Consider the following 19335-nt stretch of genomic DNA (forward strand, 5'->3'; position numbering starts at 1 on the left):
CTACAGGTTCGTATTTCTGAAGCTCATATTGTTAACAGACTTCGTATGGGAAAAAGACAACTGTGGACAAATACCAAATCTTCTTCTAAGAGTCAAAGGGAATACTGTGATCGTATAAGCTCTTGTTTGTCCTATGGTAAAAACAAAACATCAGCATCAATGAAAAAATCAAAATGACCTATTGAACTTGAATGCAGCATTTTGTTTATTTCCTCCCACTACTATCATTGTTTGGAATAACTCTTGGGAAAAGCTAGTGTAGGTAATGGAAAGCCACTGAAACACAGAGTTCCATCTTAGAATAACCGTTCTGGCATCAATGTGAATGACGGGCTGAAAAGAAATATGGCTGGAGATGGTTGAGTTGTGACACCATTAGTATCTAGGATGATACGTGGAATGGAGTAGTTTCTAATTCATGCCTATTAATTAGAATGAAATGTGTTATTTAATACAATTAAGCCACCTGTGTTTACAGATGACAAGAAAGTACCTTTTACAATACAGGATTGTAGACACCCAGAAATGTTTCAGAGGAAAAGTAGATATGGGAAGGCCGAGTCTATTCATGGATGCTGGGGTGAGCCTTCAAGAAACTCCTGGTTAGCCCACTATTTCCAGGTGTCTCTGGAGAAACCTTGAGGAATCACCTTTGGGTTTGTTTCCATATCAACATAGCCCCCTTAAGACTTTCTCATCTAGAATTTGAGATCTTTGTATTGCCCTTAAAAACCACACACTGCAGGACATTGATGAGAGTCTAGCTGGCCCCAAGCTTTGTGTGGGAAGAGGAGGAATGCTTTCCTCTGTTTACTACATGCTGGGAAGCAGATTCATCTGCCTTATTGGGGAAGGCATATTTCTTGAGCAGAAGTCACTGTACTGGGCTCTTTTCTCCTATTTCTCATTTAACCCTTGCACCACCACCTTGAGATAAGCAGCACTACTTCCATTTTATGGATAAGAAAACTACCAGGTCATCTTCCTGATCTCATTTAATTTTCACAGCAATCTTTCAAGACACACTTTTTTAAAAAAAAATCTATATTTTTCGCAAAACATATGAACAGCATATGGCAGAGCCAGGGTTCAAACCCAGGCTTCTTCCACTTCAAAGCCCAAGGTTTTCCTTGACTGACCATTTGGTGCACTTTGAACAACAAACTCTAGAGAAAGCACATCAGTTTAAAGTTTAAAAATCCTTCGTAGATTTTATTGAAAATGAAGCTGCAGTAAGTGATGTTGTCTTTACGCATTTGAATCTTACTATCCATATTTTCTTCTCTCCCCTTCCCTCCTTTGCTCCATACCCTCCCTTTCCCCAGTGGATAACTTAGAAAATGGAGCAAGCAAGGGAACCGGCAAAAAGAGTGTTGTTTCTGCACCAGGGTTTCAGAGACAGGCGAACCATGAGCACAGCTGTCACCTTGGTTAGGGGTGCCATGGCTGCCGAGGTTAAACGGCACATGTAAGGTAGGCAGGGAAGTCACATTTGGCTAAGAACACCGTGATCAGCACATAGATGCTTCACAAATGTTTACTAAACTGAATTTAATGTTTTTATACAGTCAGGAAAAATTTCCTCTAATTGGGAACAGTGATAGCTCTATACCGTTACACTATGAAATAGGCAACATTTGAGATTCTAGCCCAATCATTCAAGATGTATGGTGTAGACATTTAAAATGGCTTTTTAAAGCACTTTTAAAGTGGCTTTACAATAAGTGGCTATACATAAGGCCTGCTTTAACATTATTAATTCACCCTTCCCTGAAAAAAATTCAATGATGTAAACTGACATTGAGTCATGACATCTAAAGAGACAATATTGCCATGCCAGAGTAAATATTAAATCACATTATCCGAAATCCTTGTGGGAATGGCCTTGCAATGTCAAGACCATGGAAAAATGATGTGAAATCAAGTTCATAGAAATTTGACTTAGATGTTCAAAATAAAATGAATCTCACTCATTGGGTGTGTACTGGGAAGAGATTACAGTAGCAAAATGATTACACAAGCATGGCAGGATGTTTCTATGATGATAATGATGATAATGGAGGCTAGAATGAAATGGATTTCACTCTATTTCACGGTATGACCACACTGATGTAACCCTTCAGCAAGCATTTTTCAAACTTACTACAAGAGATTCTAGGATGCAAAAATAAAGCAGGGTGGGGTATGTGTGGTCCTTGTCATCCAGCGCCTCCCAGTTAAGGAAGTGACGGCCTTAAGAATGCATGAGCAGGTTTTCCTCTCACAAAGAGCACTTAACACTTGCCTGAAAGCATGAGAAGGTGCTCACTGTGGTAGAGTGCAGAGGGGCAAAAGGTATTTCAGGCACAAGTCCGGTGGTGATTAGAAAAAAACAAGCATGTTCCAAGACTGAAATAGTATGCTGGGGCTCAAGGCAGCCTCAGGCAAGTGGCAAGAGACACTGTGGAAGGGCAGGCAGCTCTCAGGTCTGAATGATCTTTTATGACAGACTTCAAATGAGGTACAAATTGATTAAGAAATGTTTTTTTTTTTTTTTTTTTTTTTGAGGCAGAGTCTTGCTCTGTCGCCCGGACTGGAGTGCACTGGCCGGATCTCAGCTCACTGCAAGCTCCGCCTCCCGGGTTTACGCCATTCTCCTGCCTCAGTCTCCCGAGTAGCTGAGACTACAGGCGGCCGCCACCTCGCCCAGCTAGTTTTTGTATTTTTAGTAGAGACGGGGTTTCACCGTGTTAGCCAGGATGGTCTCGATCTCCTGACCTCGTGATCCGCCCGTCTCGGCCTCCCAAAGTGCTGGGATTACAGGCTTGAGCCACCGTGCCCGGCCAGAATTGTGTTCCAGGTCTCACAGAGAGCAGATGAGAATCAAGGCCCGATCTAGGCTAACTTTGAAGCCAGGCTGTATCTTACACAACACCACTCTCAGATCAAAGGGATAAGGTCGGGATGCTGTATTTTGGAAGTAATACTACATCCTAGCCCTCCAGTTTGAGTTGCATCATCTGCTGAAGTGGGGGAAGGAGGACCTTGATCAAGATCACATCCTGCTCTTTATTCTATGTGATTTGTATAGCTTGCTCCAAGTCTTCAGTCTGATTCCATTTAAGCCAGGCCCGGGCCAATAACTGCAGCTGGTTCTCGGACTTGGTCACCTTTCAGCAAGGCTCAATCACACCTCCACCTTATCATACACATACAAGATGCACTGGGGCACCTGCCATCTTCCTGGTAATGGCAGGCTGCTAAGGATGTTAGCATGCACCTGCAGCTGTCCAGTGGCCCCCAATTTAGTAGTCATAACTGTCGCAGGCTAATGCAACCTGACGGAAAATGTGGGCTGGGAAGCTCATCATTACCAAATGACTCATGGCCCAGCACACCCGGTGTCCTCCCAAAACACAAGACTAAAGCCCCAGCAGTGATCTTCCCAAGAGTCTCTTTTTTCTCTTTTGCAGATTCTCCAACATATGGAGAGGATCAGATGAACACCCTGCTTCCTCACCCTCTGCCCCAGTCCCATGGGAAACAGCTGACTGTCTCCACCTCTCCCTCAGCCTTCCCAACTCCTGTGCCACCACACAGATCCTGAACCACTATCTCAGGCTACTGTTTGCCGCCTGCTCTGTCACATAATGCCTGTAACAGGCAAGGGCTGGCCAGATGATTCAATGTCCTTACATTGTTGAGAAACAGAGCCCCAAACCTCTTTCTGCTGGGTACTGTCACTGGTGGCTGGCGATGGGAAGCACAGAGAGTGCATTTGAGGAAAACCTGTGCCAAGCAAGGCAAGAATACGCTTACTAAGCAGGCATATGGAAGCCCAGGAAAATCAGGGCCTCTCCAGTGCTCTCCCTGCACAGTTATCTGGATGGTGTATGAGAAAGTTATGTGTTCTCCACATGTTCTTTCTTTTTGTGCAGCTTCACAGTCTAAGGTGCCAAAGCCCTGCCCACACAACGTCCCAAAGAAACCCTGACATCCAGTGGGAACACAGCCATATCTTGGCCTGCCATAAAGCCTAGGCCATTTTAATTTCAGTTCCTTTCAAATTGAAATGAAGGTAGCTGGGTTGAATACTACTGCATGGAGACTTATTTAAAATCTCTAGCATAGTGACTCCAGTGAAATGTCACCACACTGCCAAGCGCACAGGACAATGTGACTCACGGGTGACTTTTGCCTCCAGCTCTGCTATGCCGACCGCCCCTACGGTACCGTGACGACTTTCCAGCCATACGCTGCTTGCCTCCCCACACATGGAAATGGAGGAACTTGGGGAGATAAGCAGTGCACCCTTTGAAGGGAAATGTATTCAGAGGCCAGAAGTGATGCCAAGTGGAAGGAGTGTTACAAGGTCTCTAAGGGGCTTTGAGCTTTCCTTGCTTCCCCCAGAGACCACAGCACAGTGCTGAGCCATGCTCCACAAGGCTGAGCCAAGAACGGAATAGAATGGAAGAGTCCCCTTGGAAGAGGATCCTGCCAGCTGCCTGGAAGGCCGCCTGATCCTGCGCTGGAAGAAAAGCCCCTTTTTGAAATGGTAAAGACCTCGAGGTCATTGCTCTATCCTTGGCAGCATACCCCGAGTGGGTCAAGGAGAAGGGGGTGGAATGCTCAAATACAGAAAGGACCAAACTGGCATTCTTAGAAAAACACTTGCTTGGTCATTAGCCGTGATGAGTCATTTCTTGTTTTCCACCTCCCTCTTCTACTCCCACCCACCTTCAGCCCCCACTCCATGTTCCAGTCTCTGTTCTTACGACTTTTCTGTTGCTTTGTTTCACTGATTCTTTCAGAAAGTTGCACTGCTCTAAATCACTTCCTGGAGGCAAAAATGTTTACTAAATAGATATCAACTTGAATTTAAAGAATCCCTCTTGTGCTGGCAATCTAAAAAAAAAAAAAAAAAAATAGATAGCAACGTGAGGAAGATGTGCTCAGAAAACCAGAATGAAACCAGAGTCAATAGCCGTTGGAAGAGAAGGAGATAGAAGATAACATCTGAGAGATGGTTAGGAAGATATGAACAGGAAGATCGTGTCTTTTAATATTTGAAATAAAGTTATGAAAAAAGCCCAATTCTGATACAGGGCAATATTAAAGAGAAAAAAACTACATGCCAAAGAGTTTCTCTGCCTAAAAAGACCATAGGAGCACAAAAGGAGGGGGAAAACAGACTCTGAACCCCTGCACCAAAGAAGGGCAGTGCTGACTATTTTCTTTAGGTGCATTAGGAAGCAGAGATGCCCCCACAGAAAATTCAGCTGTCAGCCTCACCCCTAGTCCTACACAAGCAGAATCCTCAACAACCCTTGAGTGAAATCACGGTGAGAACACACATCAAGATTTATTTGTGGAAAAGAGCAAAGAATGAAACTAAAGGTGAAGCTCCCAAAGGAGATTTTGAGCTATACTCTTAGGAAGTGCAGACTTCCTGGTAACTATGCCCACATCTGTGCAGAGCCTTTCTCATGCTTGGATGATCTTTCCAGAACACTCATAAAGTGACAGACCATCCAACTGTCTGTCAGAAGTTAGCTCAGAATGCAATTCTGACCGTTCAACTAGATCCAGCTCTGAGTTAGAGAGAGTCGAAGCCTGGTTGAACATTAAAGGTGGCTGAACATTAAAAAAGAATAGTTGTCCACATACACATCAAACGGTAAAGTCATTAATTTGAGGTTAACCTAACTACCAGAGGATCCATTCTTAATGAAGGTTTGGGATGGATAGGAGAAAGCTGAGGGATCCGGGGAGTAGGAATAGCTAAGGAAAAGAACGGGGAGGGTAGTAGTAAATTTTATCATATAAATATTAATCACTGCAAGATGATGTCATGTCCAGAATGTCTTCTCTGCATCATCTAAAAAAATTTAAACAAATAAAGCACTGAAACTCATGCTTTTTAAATTTAAACCTTTTTAACAAATTACCTTTTTATTTAAACAAATGTAGCTCTGAACTCATGCCTCCAATGCTACTATTGCTTTAAAGGAGTGAAGACTGTAACTTGGAAGCTATTAAGGACAACTCAGAATGCATTAAACAACAACAATAGTTTCCAATAGCCTTTGAGCAACAATGTCCATTCCTATGATCCTTGGATTTTCCAGGACTGTCCACACTCTCCTTTTGCTCAAGACTTCAACCTTCATCCAATGTACACATTCCTCCATGAACTCAATTCAAAAGATAAAAGAAGAAAGTGTTTATCTATCTTAGGTCAAATTTCCAACTCTGCTTTGTTCCAGCCTACTTTCTTTTCCAGTTATAGCTCTACCTGGAGGTGTCTGTGTCTGAGTTTTCACTTTTAGAATAGGGTCAAAGTCCACTTTATCACACCTTACCTTTGATGCCCGGAAAGAGAAAGCTGTGGACTTGGTGTCTGCCTTTGCCCGGTCTTGCAGTATAAGGCCTTGGTCTTCTGTCAAGGCCAGGTAGTGGCCTGTGGTGAGATGCCGGAGTCGAAAAGCCTGGCCCCATCTGATGTTACTGCCACTCCAACTGGGCAGATGAAACAGACAAGAAATTGCATTTATACAAAAATAAGTCCTTTTCTACCCTATGCTTTCTTACACATGCTAGCAGACTTATAACCCTTCTGGTGTCCATCCTTAAGAGAAAAATGCACCAGGTTCCTGGCTTGCTGTAGGATTTCATGTCTGCCTACAACCCAGCCTAGTGCTCTTTCTTGATGACATCAACAAGGAATGATCTTAAAGGCAGGTCAGTGGCTTCATACAACTGGAAGTCCCAGGTTTCCAATTATTCCTTCCCTCCACTGAAAGGTCTTGATGCAAATAATCACAAATCAATGGGAAGCTTGTCTTTGAATGGAAACTTGTCTTTGAATGGAAAAGCCTTTCCAAACCTGCCATCTGAACTAAAACATATTACTACCACAGAGAGTCCTATCTTCAAGGGAAATAGTAAAAATACCTGCACAGCTTACACTTGCCAAAGACGGACAATAAACAAGCGTAATAAGTCAACACTGAATTATGTTAAAAAGAGATAAATTCTGTGGAAAATAAGTACAGCAGGATAAAAGGATTAAGACAAGTGAGAACTCATATTGAATACTGTCCTCTTAATGGTCCTTCATCAAAAGATTAGCACTCAGCAAAAGTTACGTTAAGTGTTATGGAGAAATTATCCACTGAATAATCTAACTCAAAATTTCTCTCTTTAAAATATTTGCTCACATGCAAAATACTTATTTCTTAAGAATATAAGGTTTAAGGGATATATGTGTGACATTTTAAAACCACTCTCCACTTTGTCCAACTTTTTGAAGCATCAATAAATCCAAATCACATTGATAAAAGGCTTAAATTCTTCATGTTTAGTTCTCTGGGGAAATGAGCAAGCAATCACAACCAGAAATACATATACATACCTATTTTGACCTCTTAAAAAGTCCATTAAGCAATAACTAAGGGCTAATATCCTGAGAACAAGAGCATGTTACTCTCAGATTTTTAATGGGTTTGGAAAGAGGACGTAAATAAGTCAGTTAATAAGTGCATGCTCCTTAAAACGGGTATTCCTTAAACCATCAGTTGCCAATTTCTCAGAAAAAAAAATGTGTGCATGTGTGTGTATGGTGTAAGAGAAGTCCTAATATTACCTTCTGATTGCCAATGGATTATCTTCAGGGCCCCTTGGGGCATATACACTGCATGAGAGAGACTTATTTTGAACATATTTTCAGGGAGAGATTGAACAGAAAGAACTAGAGGGAAAGGCAGAGAAGGAAAACCAGAGGGCGACACTTAACCCTCCTCTCTCACTCCAAGCAGTTTAGCTGTAGCCTAACTTGCAAACGCTCTCAGCCCATATAAAGGTCCTGCATTGAAAGTGATCCCTCTTCAGTAGTTTGAAGTTAAGCGACCACCCGTGGTTATTCAAGCTTGTGGTTGCAAAGTCTCAGCCTCCTGTTCCTTCCACCAAGGGACAAAACTGTCTCTGAAAAGTTTAAGTACTTTTTTCTTCACACCTACATTTCCAGTGACGTTTACATCTTCCTTATCTTATGCCATCGTGACTACCTGTCTGTGTGACATTTAAAGCTACCTGTCCACTGGAGCCAACAAAGCTACTGAGAGGAGAGAGAAGACTTATCTGGGTTCCAGAGAACCTGTTTAAGAAAACAAATGGGAGGACTTGGATGGCTTTCAGTGGCCTTGTCTGAGCTTTCCTTTTATAGTCAGCTATCGCAAGGGCAGAAGAGCCTGCCAGCCTCAGAGTCAACACAGTGGCTTTGGAAACTGTGTGTGTGTTCTTTAAAAACAACGTCACAGAAATATCAGAATTTAGCTCTAGACAAAGGACTTGAAGGAGTTTGCCAGGTGATATGGAATGAATGAAATATTTAAGAGAACGGCCTATTATTGAAAAAGAAAGCAATCTTGAAAAGGATACTCCCAGGCCCTCCATTACCTTATCCGAAGTGGTTCCACTCTCCACAGAGACCTGGCTCGAGTCCCAGCTCCCCCAGCTTCGTAGAATATCCTCCTATGAGCAGAGTTGGAGATCAGCTCCTACTTGCAGGACACTGATCAGCACCCGGGTGAAGAACAGCTCCCTGCAGAGGCTGTTCAGGCACCCAGCTTGTCTAAACCCTTTTGGAGTCAGCAGAATGCAAAGCCAGAATAAGGAGGACATTTTCACAGTCTCACTCTCTCAGAAAGGGTCAAAGCAGCTAGAGGGGAGGGAACTGCTCACCATATCCATAGCATGGACATTTATGCATCATCAGGTACACAAGGAAAAGGTAGGAAAAAGAACATCTCCATTTCTACATCAGGAGTCACGATAGCCCAGTTACACCATGACAGCAGACGCTGAATGCTCCAGTTCCTTCAGGTCAAGCTCCTTGATGTAGTTTTATATCTTTAAAAAATGTATTTGTACTTTAAAAACACCTATTCGACACAGTGTGAACTCATTTCCATCGTTCTAGGGCACTTGGAACAAAGCTTTATCCTCAGTTGTTACAGTGTTCACAATTTTATTACTGTACTCTTGCTTCCTTTCCCGTGTTACGAATCATCTTTTAAAGTGTTTTGAAATAAAATTTTTATTTTAGAAAAATGTTAGGTTTATAAAATAGTTACTAAAGATAGTCCATAGAGTTCCTGCATGATCTCACTCAGCTTCTCCCAATGTTATCATCTTACATTAGCAAGGTACGTTTGTCAAAACTGAGAAACCAACATGCGCATGTCATTACTAGCTAAACTCAGGACTTTATTTGGATTTCACCTTAATTTTTCCCGCAAACTTTTTTTCCAGTTCCAGGATATGATCCAGGATACCACACTGCGTTTAGCTGCCATGTCTCCCGTTTCTTCTCATCTGTTATGCTTTCTAAATGGTCTTGCCTTGTTTCTCATGGCTTTGACAGTTTTGTAGAGTACTGGTTGGGTATTTTGTGAAATGTGTCTCAACTTGGGTTTCCCTGATGTTTTCTCCAGTGATTAACAAAGCCTCAGTTTTTAAAGTTTTATTTTAAATAAATTCTGTATAACCTGTGATTGGGGCAGGCTGGTCCACACTGTACAAAATTCACAGTTTAAGAGCATGTCTCAAGAACAGCGGTCCCCAGATTACCTGGTATACTGAATCCAGCCACTTTTTGAGAATCTTGTGATCTTTAATCAAAACTGATTATTTAACTGCATTTACATTCACTAACTTAAAATCCTACCTCCACTGGAGAGAATCTGTATGTATCACAATTGAATTGATCAAACCCCAGAGGAATCCGGATTTAGATTTTAGAGACAAGAGTTAATCAATAGTGATGAAAAGAAAATGTATATTTATTTTTTTTCCTGGAAAAGTATCATAATTATGAGTCTATTCAAAATGAGCCTGGAAGTTAGACCTGGGTTTGAATCTGGTAGCTGTGTGACCTCGGTCAGGTCCCTTCAACTCTCTGTGTCTCCATTTGCTTGTCTAATCAGGGTACTTACATAACAAGGTTGTGAAGATTTAAAGGGCTTTTAAAAAATGTTTAGAAAGTGTTTTTTATAAATGTTTATAAACATGCATAGAGGGACACATTAATTGGACAGCAATCAATGAAACATTACATCAACAGTGGTTACCTCTAGAAGGTGGGATTGCAGAGGCTATTTCTCAATCTTTCTCTAATGTACATGTAATCAGGAAATGCCCAGTAAATATTAGGAAAGAAAATCCGATACTGCTTTCGAGTTCCTACACCCCAGGTGTGTCTGTACGAGGCCTAGAACAGAAATGCTACTGCACCAACCTCCTAGCCACTTAGGAACATTTGCTAAGATTCTCTCTGATGCTTCTCCTTCTCTAGTGCAAGCTGCAAGGATCCCTTCAGAAGAGGGTGAAGCAGCTCACCCAAGTCACAGGTGAAACTGCGCTGGAGCTGGAACTAGAAGATTCTTTACCCCTGACATCTGAAGGATTTGTCAAGGTTTGTTCTTCCCACCTGTGACATTTGAGCGGCCTGCTCCATTTAATCTCACAAGGTTACTGAGGTTGAAACAATGTGTTCTTGTTCTCTAAAACAATTCCAAGGAGAGGAGTAGAGTGGGCGGCAAGCTGAGGTGCTTTTGAAAGCTTGGCTGACAGCTTAGCCTTAGCTTCAATAGGTTAAGTAACTTATCCCAGGGTGTTTGACAAGCCAGAGGCAAAGCCAAGGATCAGAGCTCAAGATGTTAGATTGGGAGTCTTGGGTTTCCACTCTGGGTCGGAGTCTTTCCACATAGCTTGGCTGCTCTCAGGATTTATAGGGATGGAAAACAATTTCTTCTGGAGAGTCAGCACCATTGCAATGGAACACCTGCATGCCTCAGTAGCTGCTAGAATCTTTTAGTGTGCTGTTTCCTATTCTATCATGCTCCCCCGATTTTGATGTTCCTGGCCATGTTGGCCAGTTCTGAGGATTTACCTGACAATAGAAGACTAAGAAAAGGCTTATCGCTCACTTCACCTAGACATCAAATAACACCAAGGCATCCTGTTTTGGTTGAGACTAATTGATATAAAGATTCAAGTTCCACTGTGCTGAACAGCTACTCACTTGCCCCAGTCTTAAACCCTTCATGCTTCCTTATAAAATCAGCCTTCTTATTTTTATGGATGAATTTTTTTCCAAAACACAAATTAGAGCCAGTGAAATCCTGGGCTAAAGAAAGGCCACCTTCATGTTTATTTAAACGGTGGCAAGCATGTCTGCTCCAGTGTGCCCATTGTAAAAACCCCTCTCCAGCTACTTCACTCTCCCCATCACATCCTTTCAAACACTTGCTGAGCCTTTCCTTCCAAGCAGAATTTTGCTGAATCACTTGACCGAAATGCCCACCAAATGACTAAGTGGCATAGTTTCTGCCCAGCTGTTTCTAATTTGGCTCTAATTTTGATGACAGGTGTGTGCATGTGGGTGGGAGCATGCACATGGTAAATACTTCATTTTCCCCCCCAAATTTCCGTCCTTAAAAGTAGAACAGGAATAGAGAGAATAAACTAGGAAAGTTCGGATGTATTCCATCTTAGATACAGACAATCCTGCAAAACTCACAAAAATCTCAGTTATTCATCCACCTGCAAACCTTCCCCTTGAGGCAGCAGAATATGATATCAAAGAGACAGTAAATGGGCTATTATGTAGTTTCAATATTGAATACAAGGCAAACCACAAGAGAACAGGATCACATGACAGGGTAGAGAATCCTTACTTCTACGGAAAATCAGGTGGACCTAACTTCCCTATCAGAGGTAACTGTCAACTGCTGGCCCAGTGCCAGGGAGGCAGCAAGTGAATTTAGCATGGCACTTTACATAGGTCTGTGCTTTATGTGTCCTAGGCACCCTTCTGGGTCACATCTGGTTGCTATGAAGGGGTATTCAGAGTAGATAGCAAGTAGGAAGAGACTCAGAACTATAAGGGATACACATTGCCAATGGGTGCTTTCTAAGGTGCACAATAATAAATTCAAGCACATTGCTTCTGGTGGTGGGGAGGGTCCTTGAATACATCAAATACAGGAAATGGTCCCTGATGGAGAGTCAGCAGCTCTGGCTTCTACGCTTGCATCTGAAATCACCCAGTGTGCGACCTGTGGATGACTATGCAGGAACCTGACCTACATAGTCTCCAAGATGTGAAGACTTGTGAGCCTGTGTTTCTAATGAAGCAAAAGAAATGCAGTTGACAAGGATCCTGTAGGCATTACACAAAAGAAAAGAAAACATTGTCACCGGATCAGATTCACTGCTGTCCCAAATTCAATCTAGTTTGGATCTGAGGTTTGATTTTTTTTAAATATCAGATTTCTATAGTTACAAGGCCAAGCTTTTTATGTTCTGTTCCTTTGATGACAGAATACCAAAAAAAAAAAACTCTTTAGTATGCATTTAAGACTTGGATTCATATCCTCCATCTCATGGTTTTGAAATTTTGAAAAGCATTCATGAAGGGGTCAAGTATGAGGACAAGAACACATTGTCCTCAGCACAGCACCCTCTAAATGCACCCTTGGCACTGCCCCCTGCTAAATCCAGCTCCAGCTGGACATCAGTTTCTCTAATGCTATTTAGTGATAAAACCAAATCAATGAAGTCCACCTTATTTACTTAGCACATGAAATGGGAATAGAGATGATCTGTCTTTGAAGAGCCTGGTGAATAATTTGTTTAAGTGCAGAGCTAAAGAAAATGAAGGGATCTGGAAGCATTACAGAACCGCCTAAGTACAGCATGTGTACAGAGCTCCTCCTGTGAGCAAGCTGAACCGCCATTCCTGCTTTACAAACTGGAACCCATGGCTGGAGGAAGGTTTGTCAATTGACCGACATGTACAGAATTCCTATGTGGCTAAATACAAATGTAAACTCTTTAGTTTGAGTCACTTGAGACTGGAAACAGCTAGCGGAAGAATGAAGCTATTGACTTACCTGTGCTGGGAATCATTCTGGTCTGTAGATGGTATCGTCAGACACTCATCATGACCATGGAAAAGACGTACTACATGCCCACCAAGTAGGTATCCTATAAGAAAATTATATTCTACTGTGAATGATGGCAAGTTTTCATTAAACTCTTCATTAGAGAATGGCATATTTAAAAAGGGTAAATTCACACAGGTCTGGGCCAGTTACAGAAAATACCGAGAGAGACACATTTTGATAACTACATATCCCATGAATGCAGGCCTCAGGCAGAAAAGACAGGAAAGTCAAAACAATTCTAAAGTCGAAAGTGAAATAGGGCTTCAGAGGTGAGCCAGTCCAACATCAAAAGGTAAGGTGAAAATAGCGTGCCAATCGATATAATTAAAAATCAAAAGGAAAATTAAGTTGCTAATGTTAGGAGTTTCCAGTTACTTAGGATGTAAATACACCCAATACCAAATTGCTGGATAAATATCCACAATCTCACTGTGTATACTTTGCAAACAAAATCCAAATCATGGGAAAGAAAGGTGCTGAGAAAGGGGTAGCAGACCATTCTTAAGACCCTTTAGGAGAAGGCAACATTCAAATACTTTTAACAAACAGATCAAATCTGGTTGCTACTCCTACAGCACGAAGGGAAAACAGAATTACTCTCTAACATCCCTGAATGAACAAATGTAGATGCTTTTATCAACAAATACTTAGCCTTCAGAATAAGAAAGGAATCTCAATAGTCATGGAGTTCAGAGATGGAAAGGAAACAATGAACTTCAAGGACACGATGATCCATTTGTCTTCAAATAAATGCTGAGCCTTAATTCAAAGAACATAGTAGCAGGAGAGGGGCTCCAGTCCGAGCTTTACCTGGCACCAAGAAATGGGATTTGTTATTCCTCTGAATTAAGAAATTCTCCAGGCTAGTCTGTTCTCAGGAAACATATGAACTTAATATACCCAATGTCTGTGTCAGAATTTTTAAAGGAAAAAAAATCACATAATTAGATCACTGTAGGGGCTGTCTTAAACTATTTTGGGTGCTGGATTAAAACAGTAAGAATGAGCAATCATGCCAGAGGAGAAAAGGGTATTATTAGTGAATTTTGTATAGTGACAGTCTGATATGAGTTCAGTTTTCTCACCTAGACAAGGCAAGGTTTTCTAAAATTCCCTCAAATATTCCAAAGTCTCCTTCCAATTTTCCTGTATCTTTTTGTACTGATATTCTGAGTTATAACTTTCTTTGCATTAAAAATGACTCAGGATACATTATAGGGGGATTCTTAACAGCTAATTTATTTAGAAAATTAAAGCCCTCCATGACCAAGCTCTTGATTAAACTCTTGTTCATCTCATGATGGAGAGGCCATGCCCTATTTGGAGTTTATCCTTTACAGTTCTTGGGCTCCTTCAATCAATATCCTACTCACACAGAGAACACTGCCAAGTGCTGGTGCATCACGACTTTTCTTAATTGAAATCTATCAGGGCCATAGTCAGGAAAGCAGCATCATGATGAAGATCACTTACGTTCTTAAGGGCTGAAGTGGGTTTCTCACCAGTGGATGCTGGAAGGACGTTTTTCTACAGAGCCAGATGACTCAAGTGATGAGTTATCCAGACTATATTACAAGGGCACTCAACATTTCTATAAGGACCTTTTGACATGATTTGCAAACATGCCTTAATTAATCTCCACAAGCCCTCTGTTGGGACCAGGAAATAATTTTATTCCTATGGTGAAAATAAAAAACTCAACATGGAGAAGATTGAGCCAAAACTTTCTTGGGAAAGACCTAAACCCAGAGCTTCTTGATTCTTAATAGAAAGGGATTGACTGACAACAGACTTAGGAGAATGGGTTAATTTTGGCACAAAGGAAGAGGGCTAAACACATCCTACCTTTTAAAGCCTTCCACTTGTTGCCAAAAGAGTTAAGAATTTGTCTTTTCCTGAGTCTTCAGTTTAACTATCATGCATTCCAAAACTGGGGTATCACCTTGACAACTCTGTTTTCCTTCTTTTTTCAAACATCACAGCATAGAAGGACATTCCCAGTTTGAAAGTACTAGACTTTAATAGGGCTAAAGCCTTTGATGAGTATTTTTGAAAATTCTGATCTTGCTGTAATGTGCCAAAATGTAACACAAAAGCCTGTAGGTCACTGACATTTGATTATTCTTCTCAGCTGTGGTATTACCTATCAGTGAGTGTATGTTTATTACACAACTTGAAAGGTGTGTTGACTTTGCCTGATTCTGTGAAATAAAATATGCTGAACAACGTTGGATGACTTTATTTCCAAGGGAAAAATAATTTCACCTCTTATGTTAAAATGGCCTTCCATAAATACAAGTAAAAACAAATGACCAAACACTTTTATGATAGAGTAAGTGCTCCACCTGCATGGAGAGACGCACAGGGAGAAATATAAACAATGTCACCTTCTTGGCAAATAATCTCTTCTAAAACTGAAGGTGCTGAGGTCTTTATACTTACAACTACTAAGCAAAAATAAAAATGCGGAAACTCAGAGAGAGAACAAAGGTGCATATCCAAGTCCTGAATACATGTAGTGCTAAAATAATAGTGGGCTCCAAGGGATTAAAAAAATAAGTTCAGGGATGCTCATGTAACTGGAAGTTAGGATAGAAAATAATCTGTACCGAATTCAGAGAAAGAAACTCAAGTGAGCTAAAATCAGGCTACCTGTGTACCAAGACATTCAGGTGAGATCTGGGAAGTAGCAGAAAACATCAATGTATACAGCACAAGAGAGACAGGCAGGCTCAGGGCTAAATGCATATAAAGAAGCACACCTTCTTCGATGCTACTTCCTGAGCACGTAGGATGTACATTCCAGAGTGTCTGCATAAAGGAGGCATCCACTTGTATGTTACCATTTGATACTGAGAGATGCTGCAGCAGAAACAGAAATGAGACATCTTTTAAATCACCAGTCCAGCACTGACAGAAACAGCTCACCTAGAACTTCAAGGATTAAATTAAACAGCCTTACTGTCATCTGGCTCTTCCTATGCAGCCTGTGGGAGATTTCTCCACCTGATCTAGAAGCAGCTTCAAAGTGGGACACTTTATTCTGGGGTGAGGAATTATTCAGCTACAGAGATGGCAGACGTGTGTGTGTGGACTTCATCCCCTCAGCTGGAGCTGATTCAACACCAACTCATAAAATGTCCATTCTTTGTAGGATAAGATAACTCGCAAATGGGAAAAATTACCCAACATTTGGCCTAGGCAAAGTAAAATCTGCCCACAGATTTAACTTCAGTTGGTTCCATGAGCAGCTTCTCTGACGTTTCTCTCATCTTCAGGCATCCCCACCCCCAGCCAAGTGCCTGATACAAATGGTGCTTTTCTATTACCCATCCCCAGCTGCAAAATCTCACCAGCATCTTCCACTCTCTGCGATACCCCATATCCTGAAACACTGTACATTTCTTTCTTTCTCCAACATAAACTTATTTTCCTGGATTCCAACCTTTCTTGTTCTTTCCCTAAACAAGAACTAAGCAATGTAATACATTCAGAATAATGGGAGTTAATGTGCAAATAGTGCTTGGAGCATTTTAACAGTCTGCTGGACACAGCACCATAATCTAAAAGAATAACAGATTAGTTCCAGGCACCATGATCATGTGGCAGGGGAGGGCATTTAATCATCCCTCAGGTACAGTTAACTATTGAACAACAAGGGTTTGAATTACACGGGTCCACTTATACATGGATCTTCTTCCGCCTCTACCGCCTGAGACAGCAAGATCAACCCCTCCTTTTCCTTCTCTTCCTCCTATTCAATGTGAAGATGACAAGGATGAAGATCTTTAGGATGATCCACTTTAGATAGTATATATACTTTCTCTTCCCTATGATTTCCTTAACATTTTCTTACTTTATTGTAAGAATGCAATACATAATACATATGTCATATAAAATATGCTTTAGCAGGCTATTTACATTATCAGTAAGGTTTCCCATCAAAAGTAGGCTATTTTCTATCAAAACTAGGCTACTTCCCATCAAAAGTAGGCTATTTCCTATCAAAAGTTAAGCTTTTAGGAGCCAAAAGCTACACTAATTTTTTATTGTGCAGGGGGTCAGCATCCCTAACCCCTACATTCTTTAAGGGTCAACTCTGTATGTGTAAGAGCATCTTATTCTATCCAACCTGCTGTGGCTCAGTTCTTCATGGACGTCTATTCCTAAAGGAAAAATTTCTGAAAACAAAAGACTCTTGTATTATGAGGTACTTACAAGGTATCTTTCAGAGGACACGCTGACGAGGATGAGGTCATCGCCAATTCTAACTTTCTCTCCTTCGGACCTCTGTTTGGAAGCAGGATGTATAGTCCACCAACAGGCTTCTCCTACATGAAGGCTCTGTGAGTTAGTCATTGCTTCACAGAAGCTAGTGTCCCTAATTTTGCCCCTTGTTCTCCTTCCTCCTAGGACAACCCTACACGTGCACACAACAAGTACATACTCCAGACCTCAACTTCTATTGGTCTCTAACAGTTCCAGACAGCCCCCCATCTGCTCTTGACTATGTCTGTCATTTTCATTTTCCCTAGAGACAGAAAAACACTGTTTGGAAAAGAGTATTGGAGGCCAGAAACTGTAGTGGCCTTCGAGTATTTTTAATGCAAATAGGAAAAATGCTTTTTATAGTCTTTCAAATTTCTGTTTTAAGAATTGACTCCAATCAAGAGCACCAAGAAAAAATAAACAAATAAATAAACAAACAAATAAATAAAAAGAATCGATTTCATTGGTCTACTGAACACTTACACACTTTCATCTTTGTCTCCCCCTTTCCTAAGGGAATTGTAAAAAAAAGGCTTACATCTGCAAGGACTCAGACAATAAGTGAGCAATTGATAGCAAAGAGGATAAACTGATATTTTGGAAAAAGGAAAGCAGGTGGATGCTTTTAGCCAATAAAAAGTTAAAACCCAGGTCTCTGAGTAAGAAAATGGAGAAGAAGAAACCATTAATGACAAGTCAATTCCTACTGCAGAATCTCAAGAATGTTGCTGGAATTAGAAGTACCAGCTACCAGCGAAGGCAGAAAATGGGTTGAAAACAGGACTGGTGGAAAGCTTTAAAAGGACATTCAAATCCCTGATTCCTTTCCCTGCCCTGCACAGCCAGAAGACCTGTCCTCCTCCACACTATAGAAGATTAGAAGTTTAATCCATGGAAAGGCAAACTACCAAGGGCCTGGTTTTGGAAATACCAGACATTGTCAAACAAAGAAGTAGAGTCTTGCTAAAAACAGAATTCAAACTTTATACCCTGATTAGTAAAACCCCAGCTCCTTTCCCTCCCACTCTCCACCCAAATTTGAGGATCACTCTTTAGGGAAGCCAAACTAGCTAAGATTAAAACATACTGTGATTTGAGGTCACCAGTGAAATGCTCAGGTCTCTGCCAGATGACCTAAAAGTCAGGCTTAACAGATGACAAGCCCCAGTCAGCTTGTAGTCAGCTTTTACCGCCTTGATCAGAACACGAACGCAGACCAAGGACCACCTGACAACCGAGGAAGGTCTCTAACAGGAACTACAAAAATGAAGCAAAAAGAGAAGAAAGGGACTTGGAGAAAACGAAGATTACAGAGAACAAAAGAAAACTTTAAAAATCTTATAATTAATAATCTCAGAGATAAGAAGTTAACATTCATGAAACAGTTACATTAGTATCTATGAAGGATTCCTTCCAAGGAAAAGAAAAATATTCATTCATCCCGGAAAAAAAAAAAAAAAAGAAGAAGGTTGTAAGATAAAGCTGAAAAATTATTCCAGAAGGAAGGAAGACAAAAAACAGATTAGAAATATCAAAAAACCAACCTAGAGGAATTCCAGAGAGCAAGAACTGAAAAAGACAGAGAGAGGAAATTAACAAAGAAACACTATTAAAATTTTTTCAAAGCTGAAAAATGAGCTTTTCCAGATTGAAACAACCTACAGAGTCCCTAACACAGTAGAGATTAGAAACCACTCGAAGGTGCATTCCTGTGAGATGTCAGAACAGAAAGAGGCCACGCGAAGACACATCGCTGTGGAATTTCAGACACCGGGGCGAAAGAGACGCTCTTAGCTGCTTTCAGAAAATAAAAACAAGTCACACACAAAGGATAAGAAATCAGAATGTAGACTTCTCAACAGTCAGACCATTGGCTACTAGAAAGCCTTCAGGAAGCTGAGGAAAAAAATATTTCCAATATAGAATCACAGTAAAGTGTGCATGACGTGTGAAGCTGTAATTAGGAAATTTTCAGACAAAAATTTAATCCACATGCATCTTTTCTGTAAAAGTTACTAGATAATGTGCTCCACCAAAGTGAGGTGGTAAACCAAGAAGGCAAGCAAGCAAACAAACA

The 19335-nt window shown here is 41.1% G+C and overlaps 1 protein-coding gene across 1 annotated transcript in view; it reads right to left on the reverse strand.

The window, feature by feature from the left end:
- The window catches only part of RYR3 (ryanodine receptor 3), a 404874-nt gene that overhangs the window by 318054 nt on the left and 67485 nt on the right, over positions 1–19335 (reverse strand). The window contains exons 6-10 of the mRNA XM_031935734.1: positions 17208–17320; positions 15752–15851; positions 12936–13029; positions 8437–8511; positions 6342–6498 (exon numbers count right to left, since the gene is read on the reverse strand). Of these exons, the coding sequence (XP_031791594.1) occupies positions 6342–6498; positions 8437–8511; positions 12936–13029; positions 15752–15851; positions 17208–17320 (539 nt within the window). The remainder of the gene's footprint in view (positions 1–6341; positions 6499–8436; positions 8512–12935; positions 13030–15751; positions 15852–17207; positions 17321–19335) is intronic.

Source organism: Piliocolobus tephrosceles, chromosome 6, assembly GCF_002776525.5.
Source record: "Piliocolobus tephrosceles isolate RC106 chromosome 6, ASM277652v3, whole genome shotgun sequence".
NCBI lineage: Eukaryota > Metazoa > Chordata > Mammalia > Primates > Cercopithecidae > Piliocolobus > Piliocolobus tephrosceles.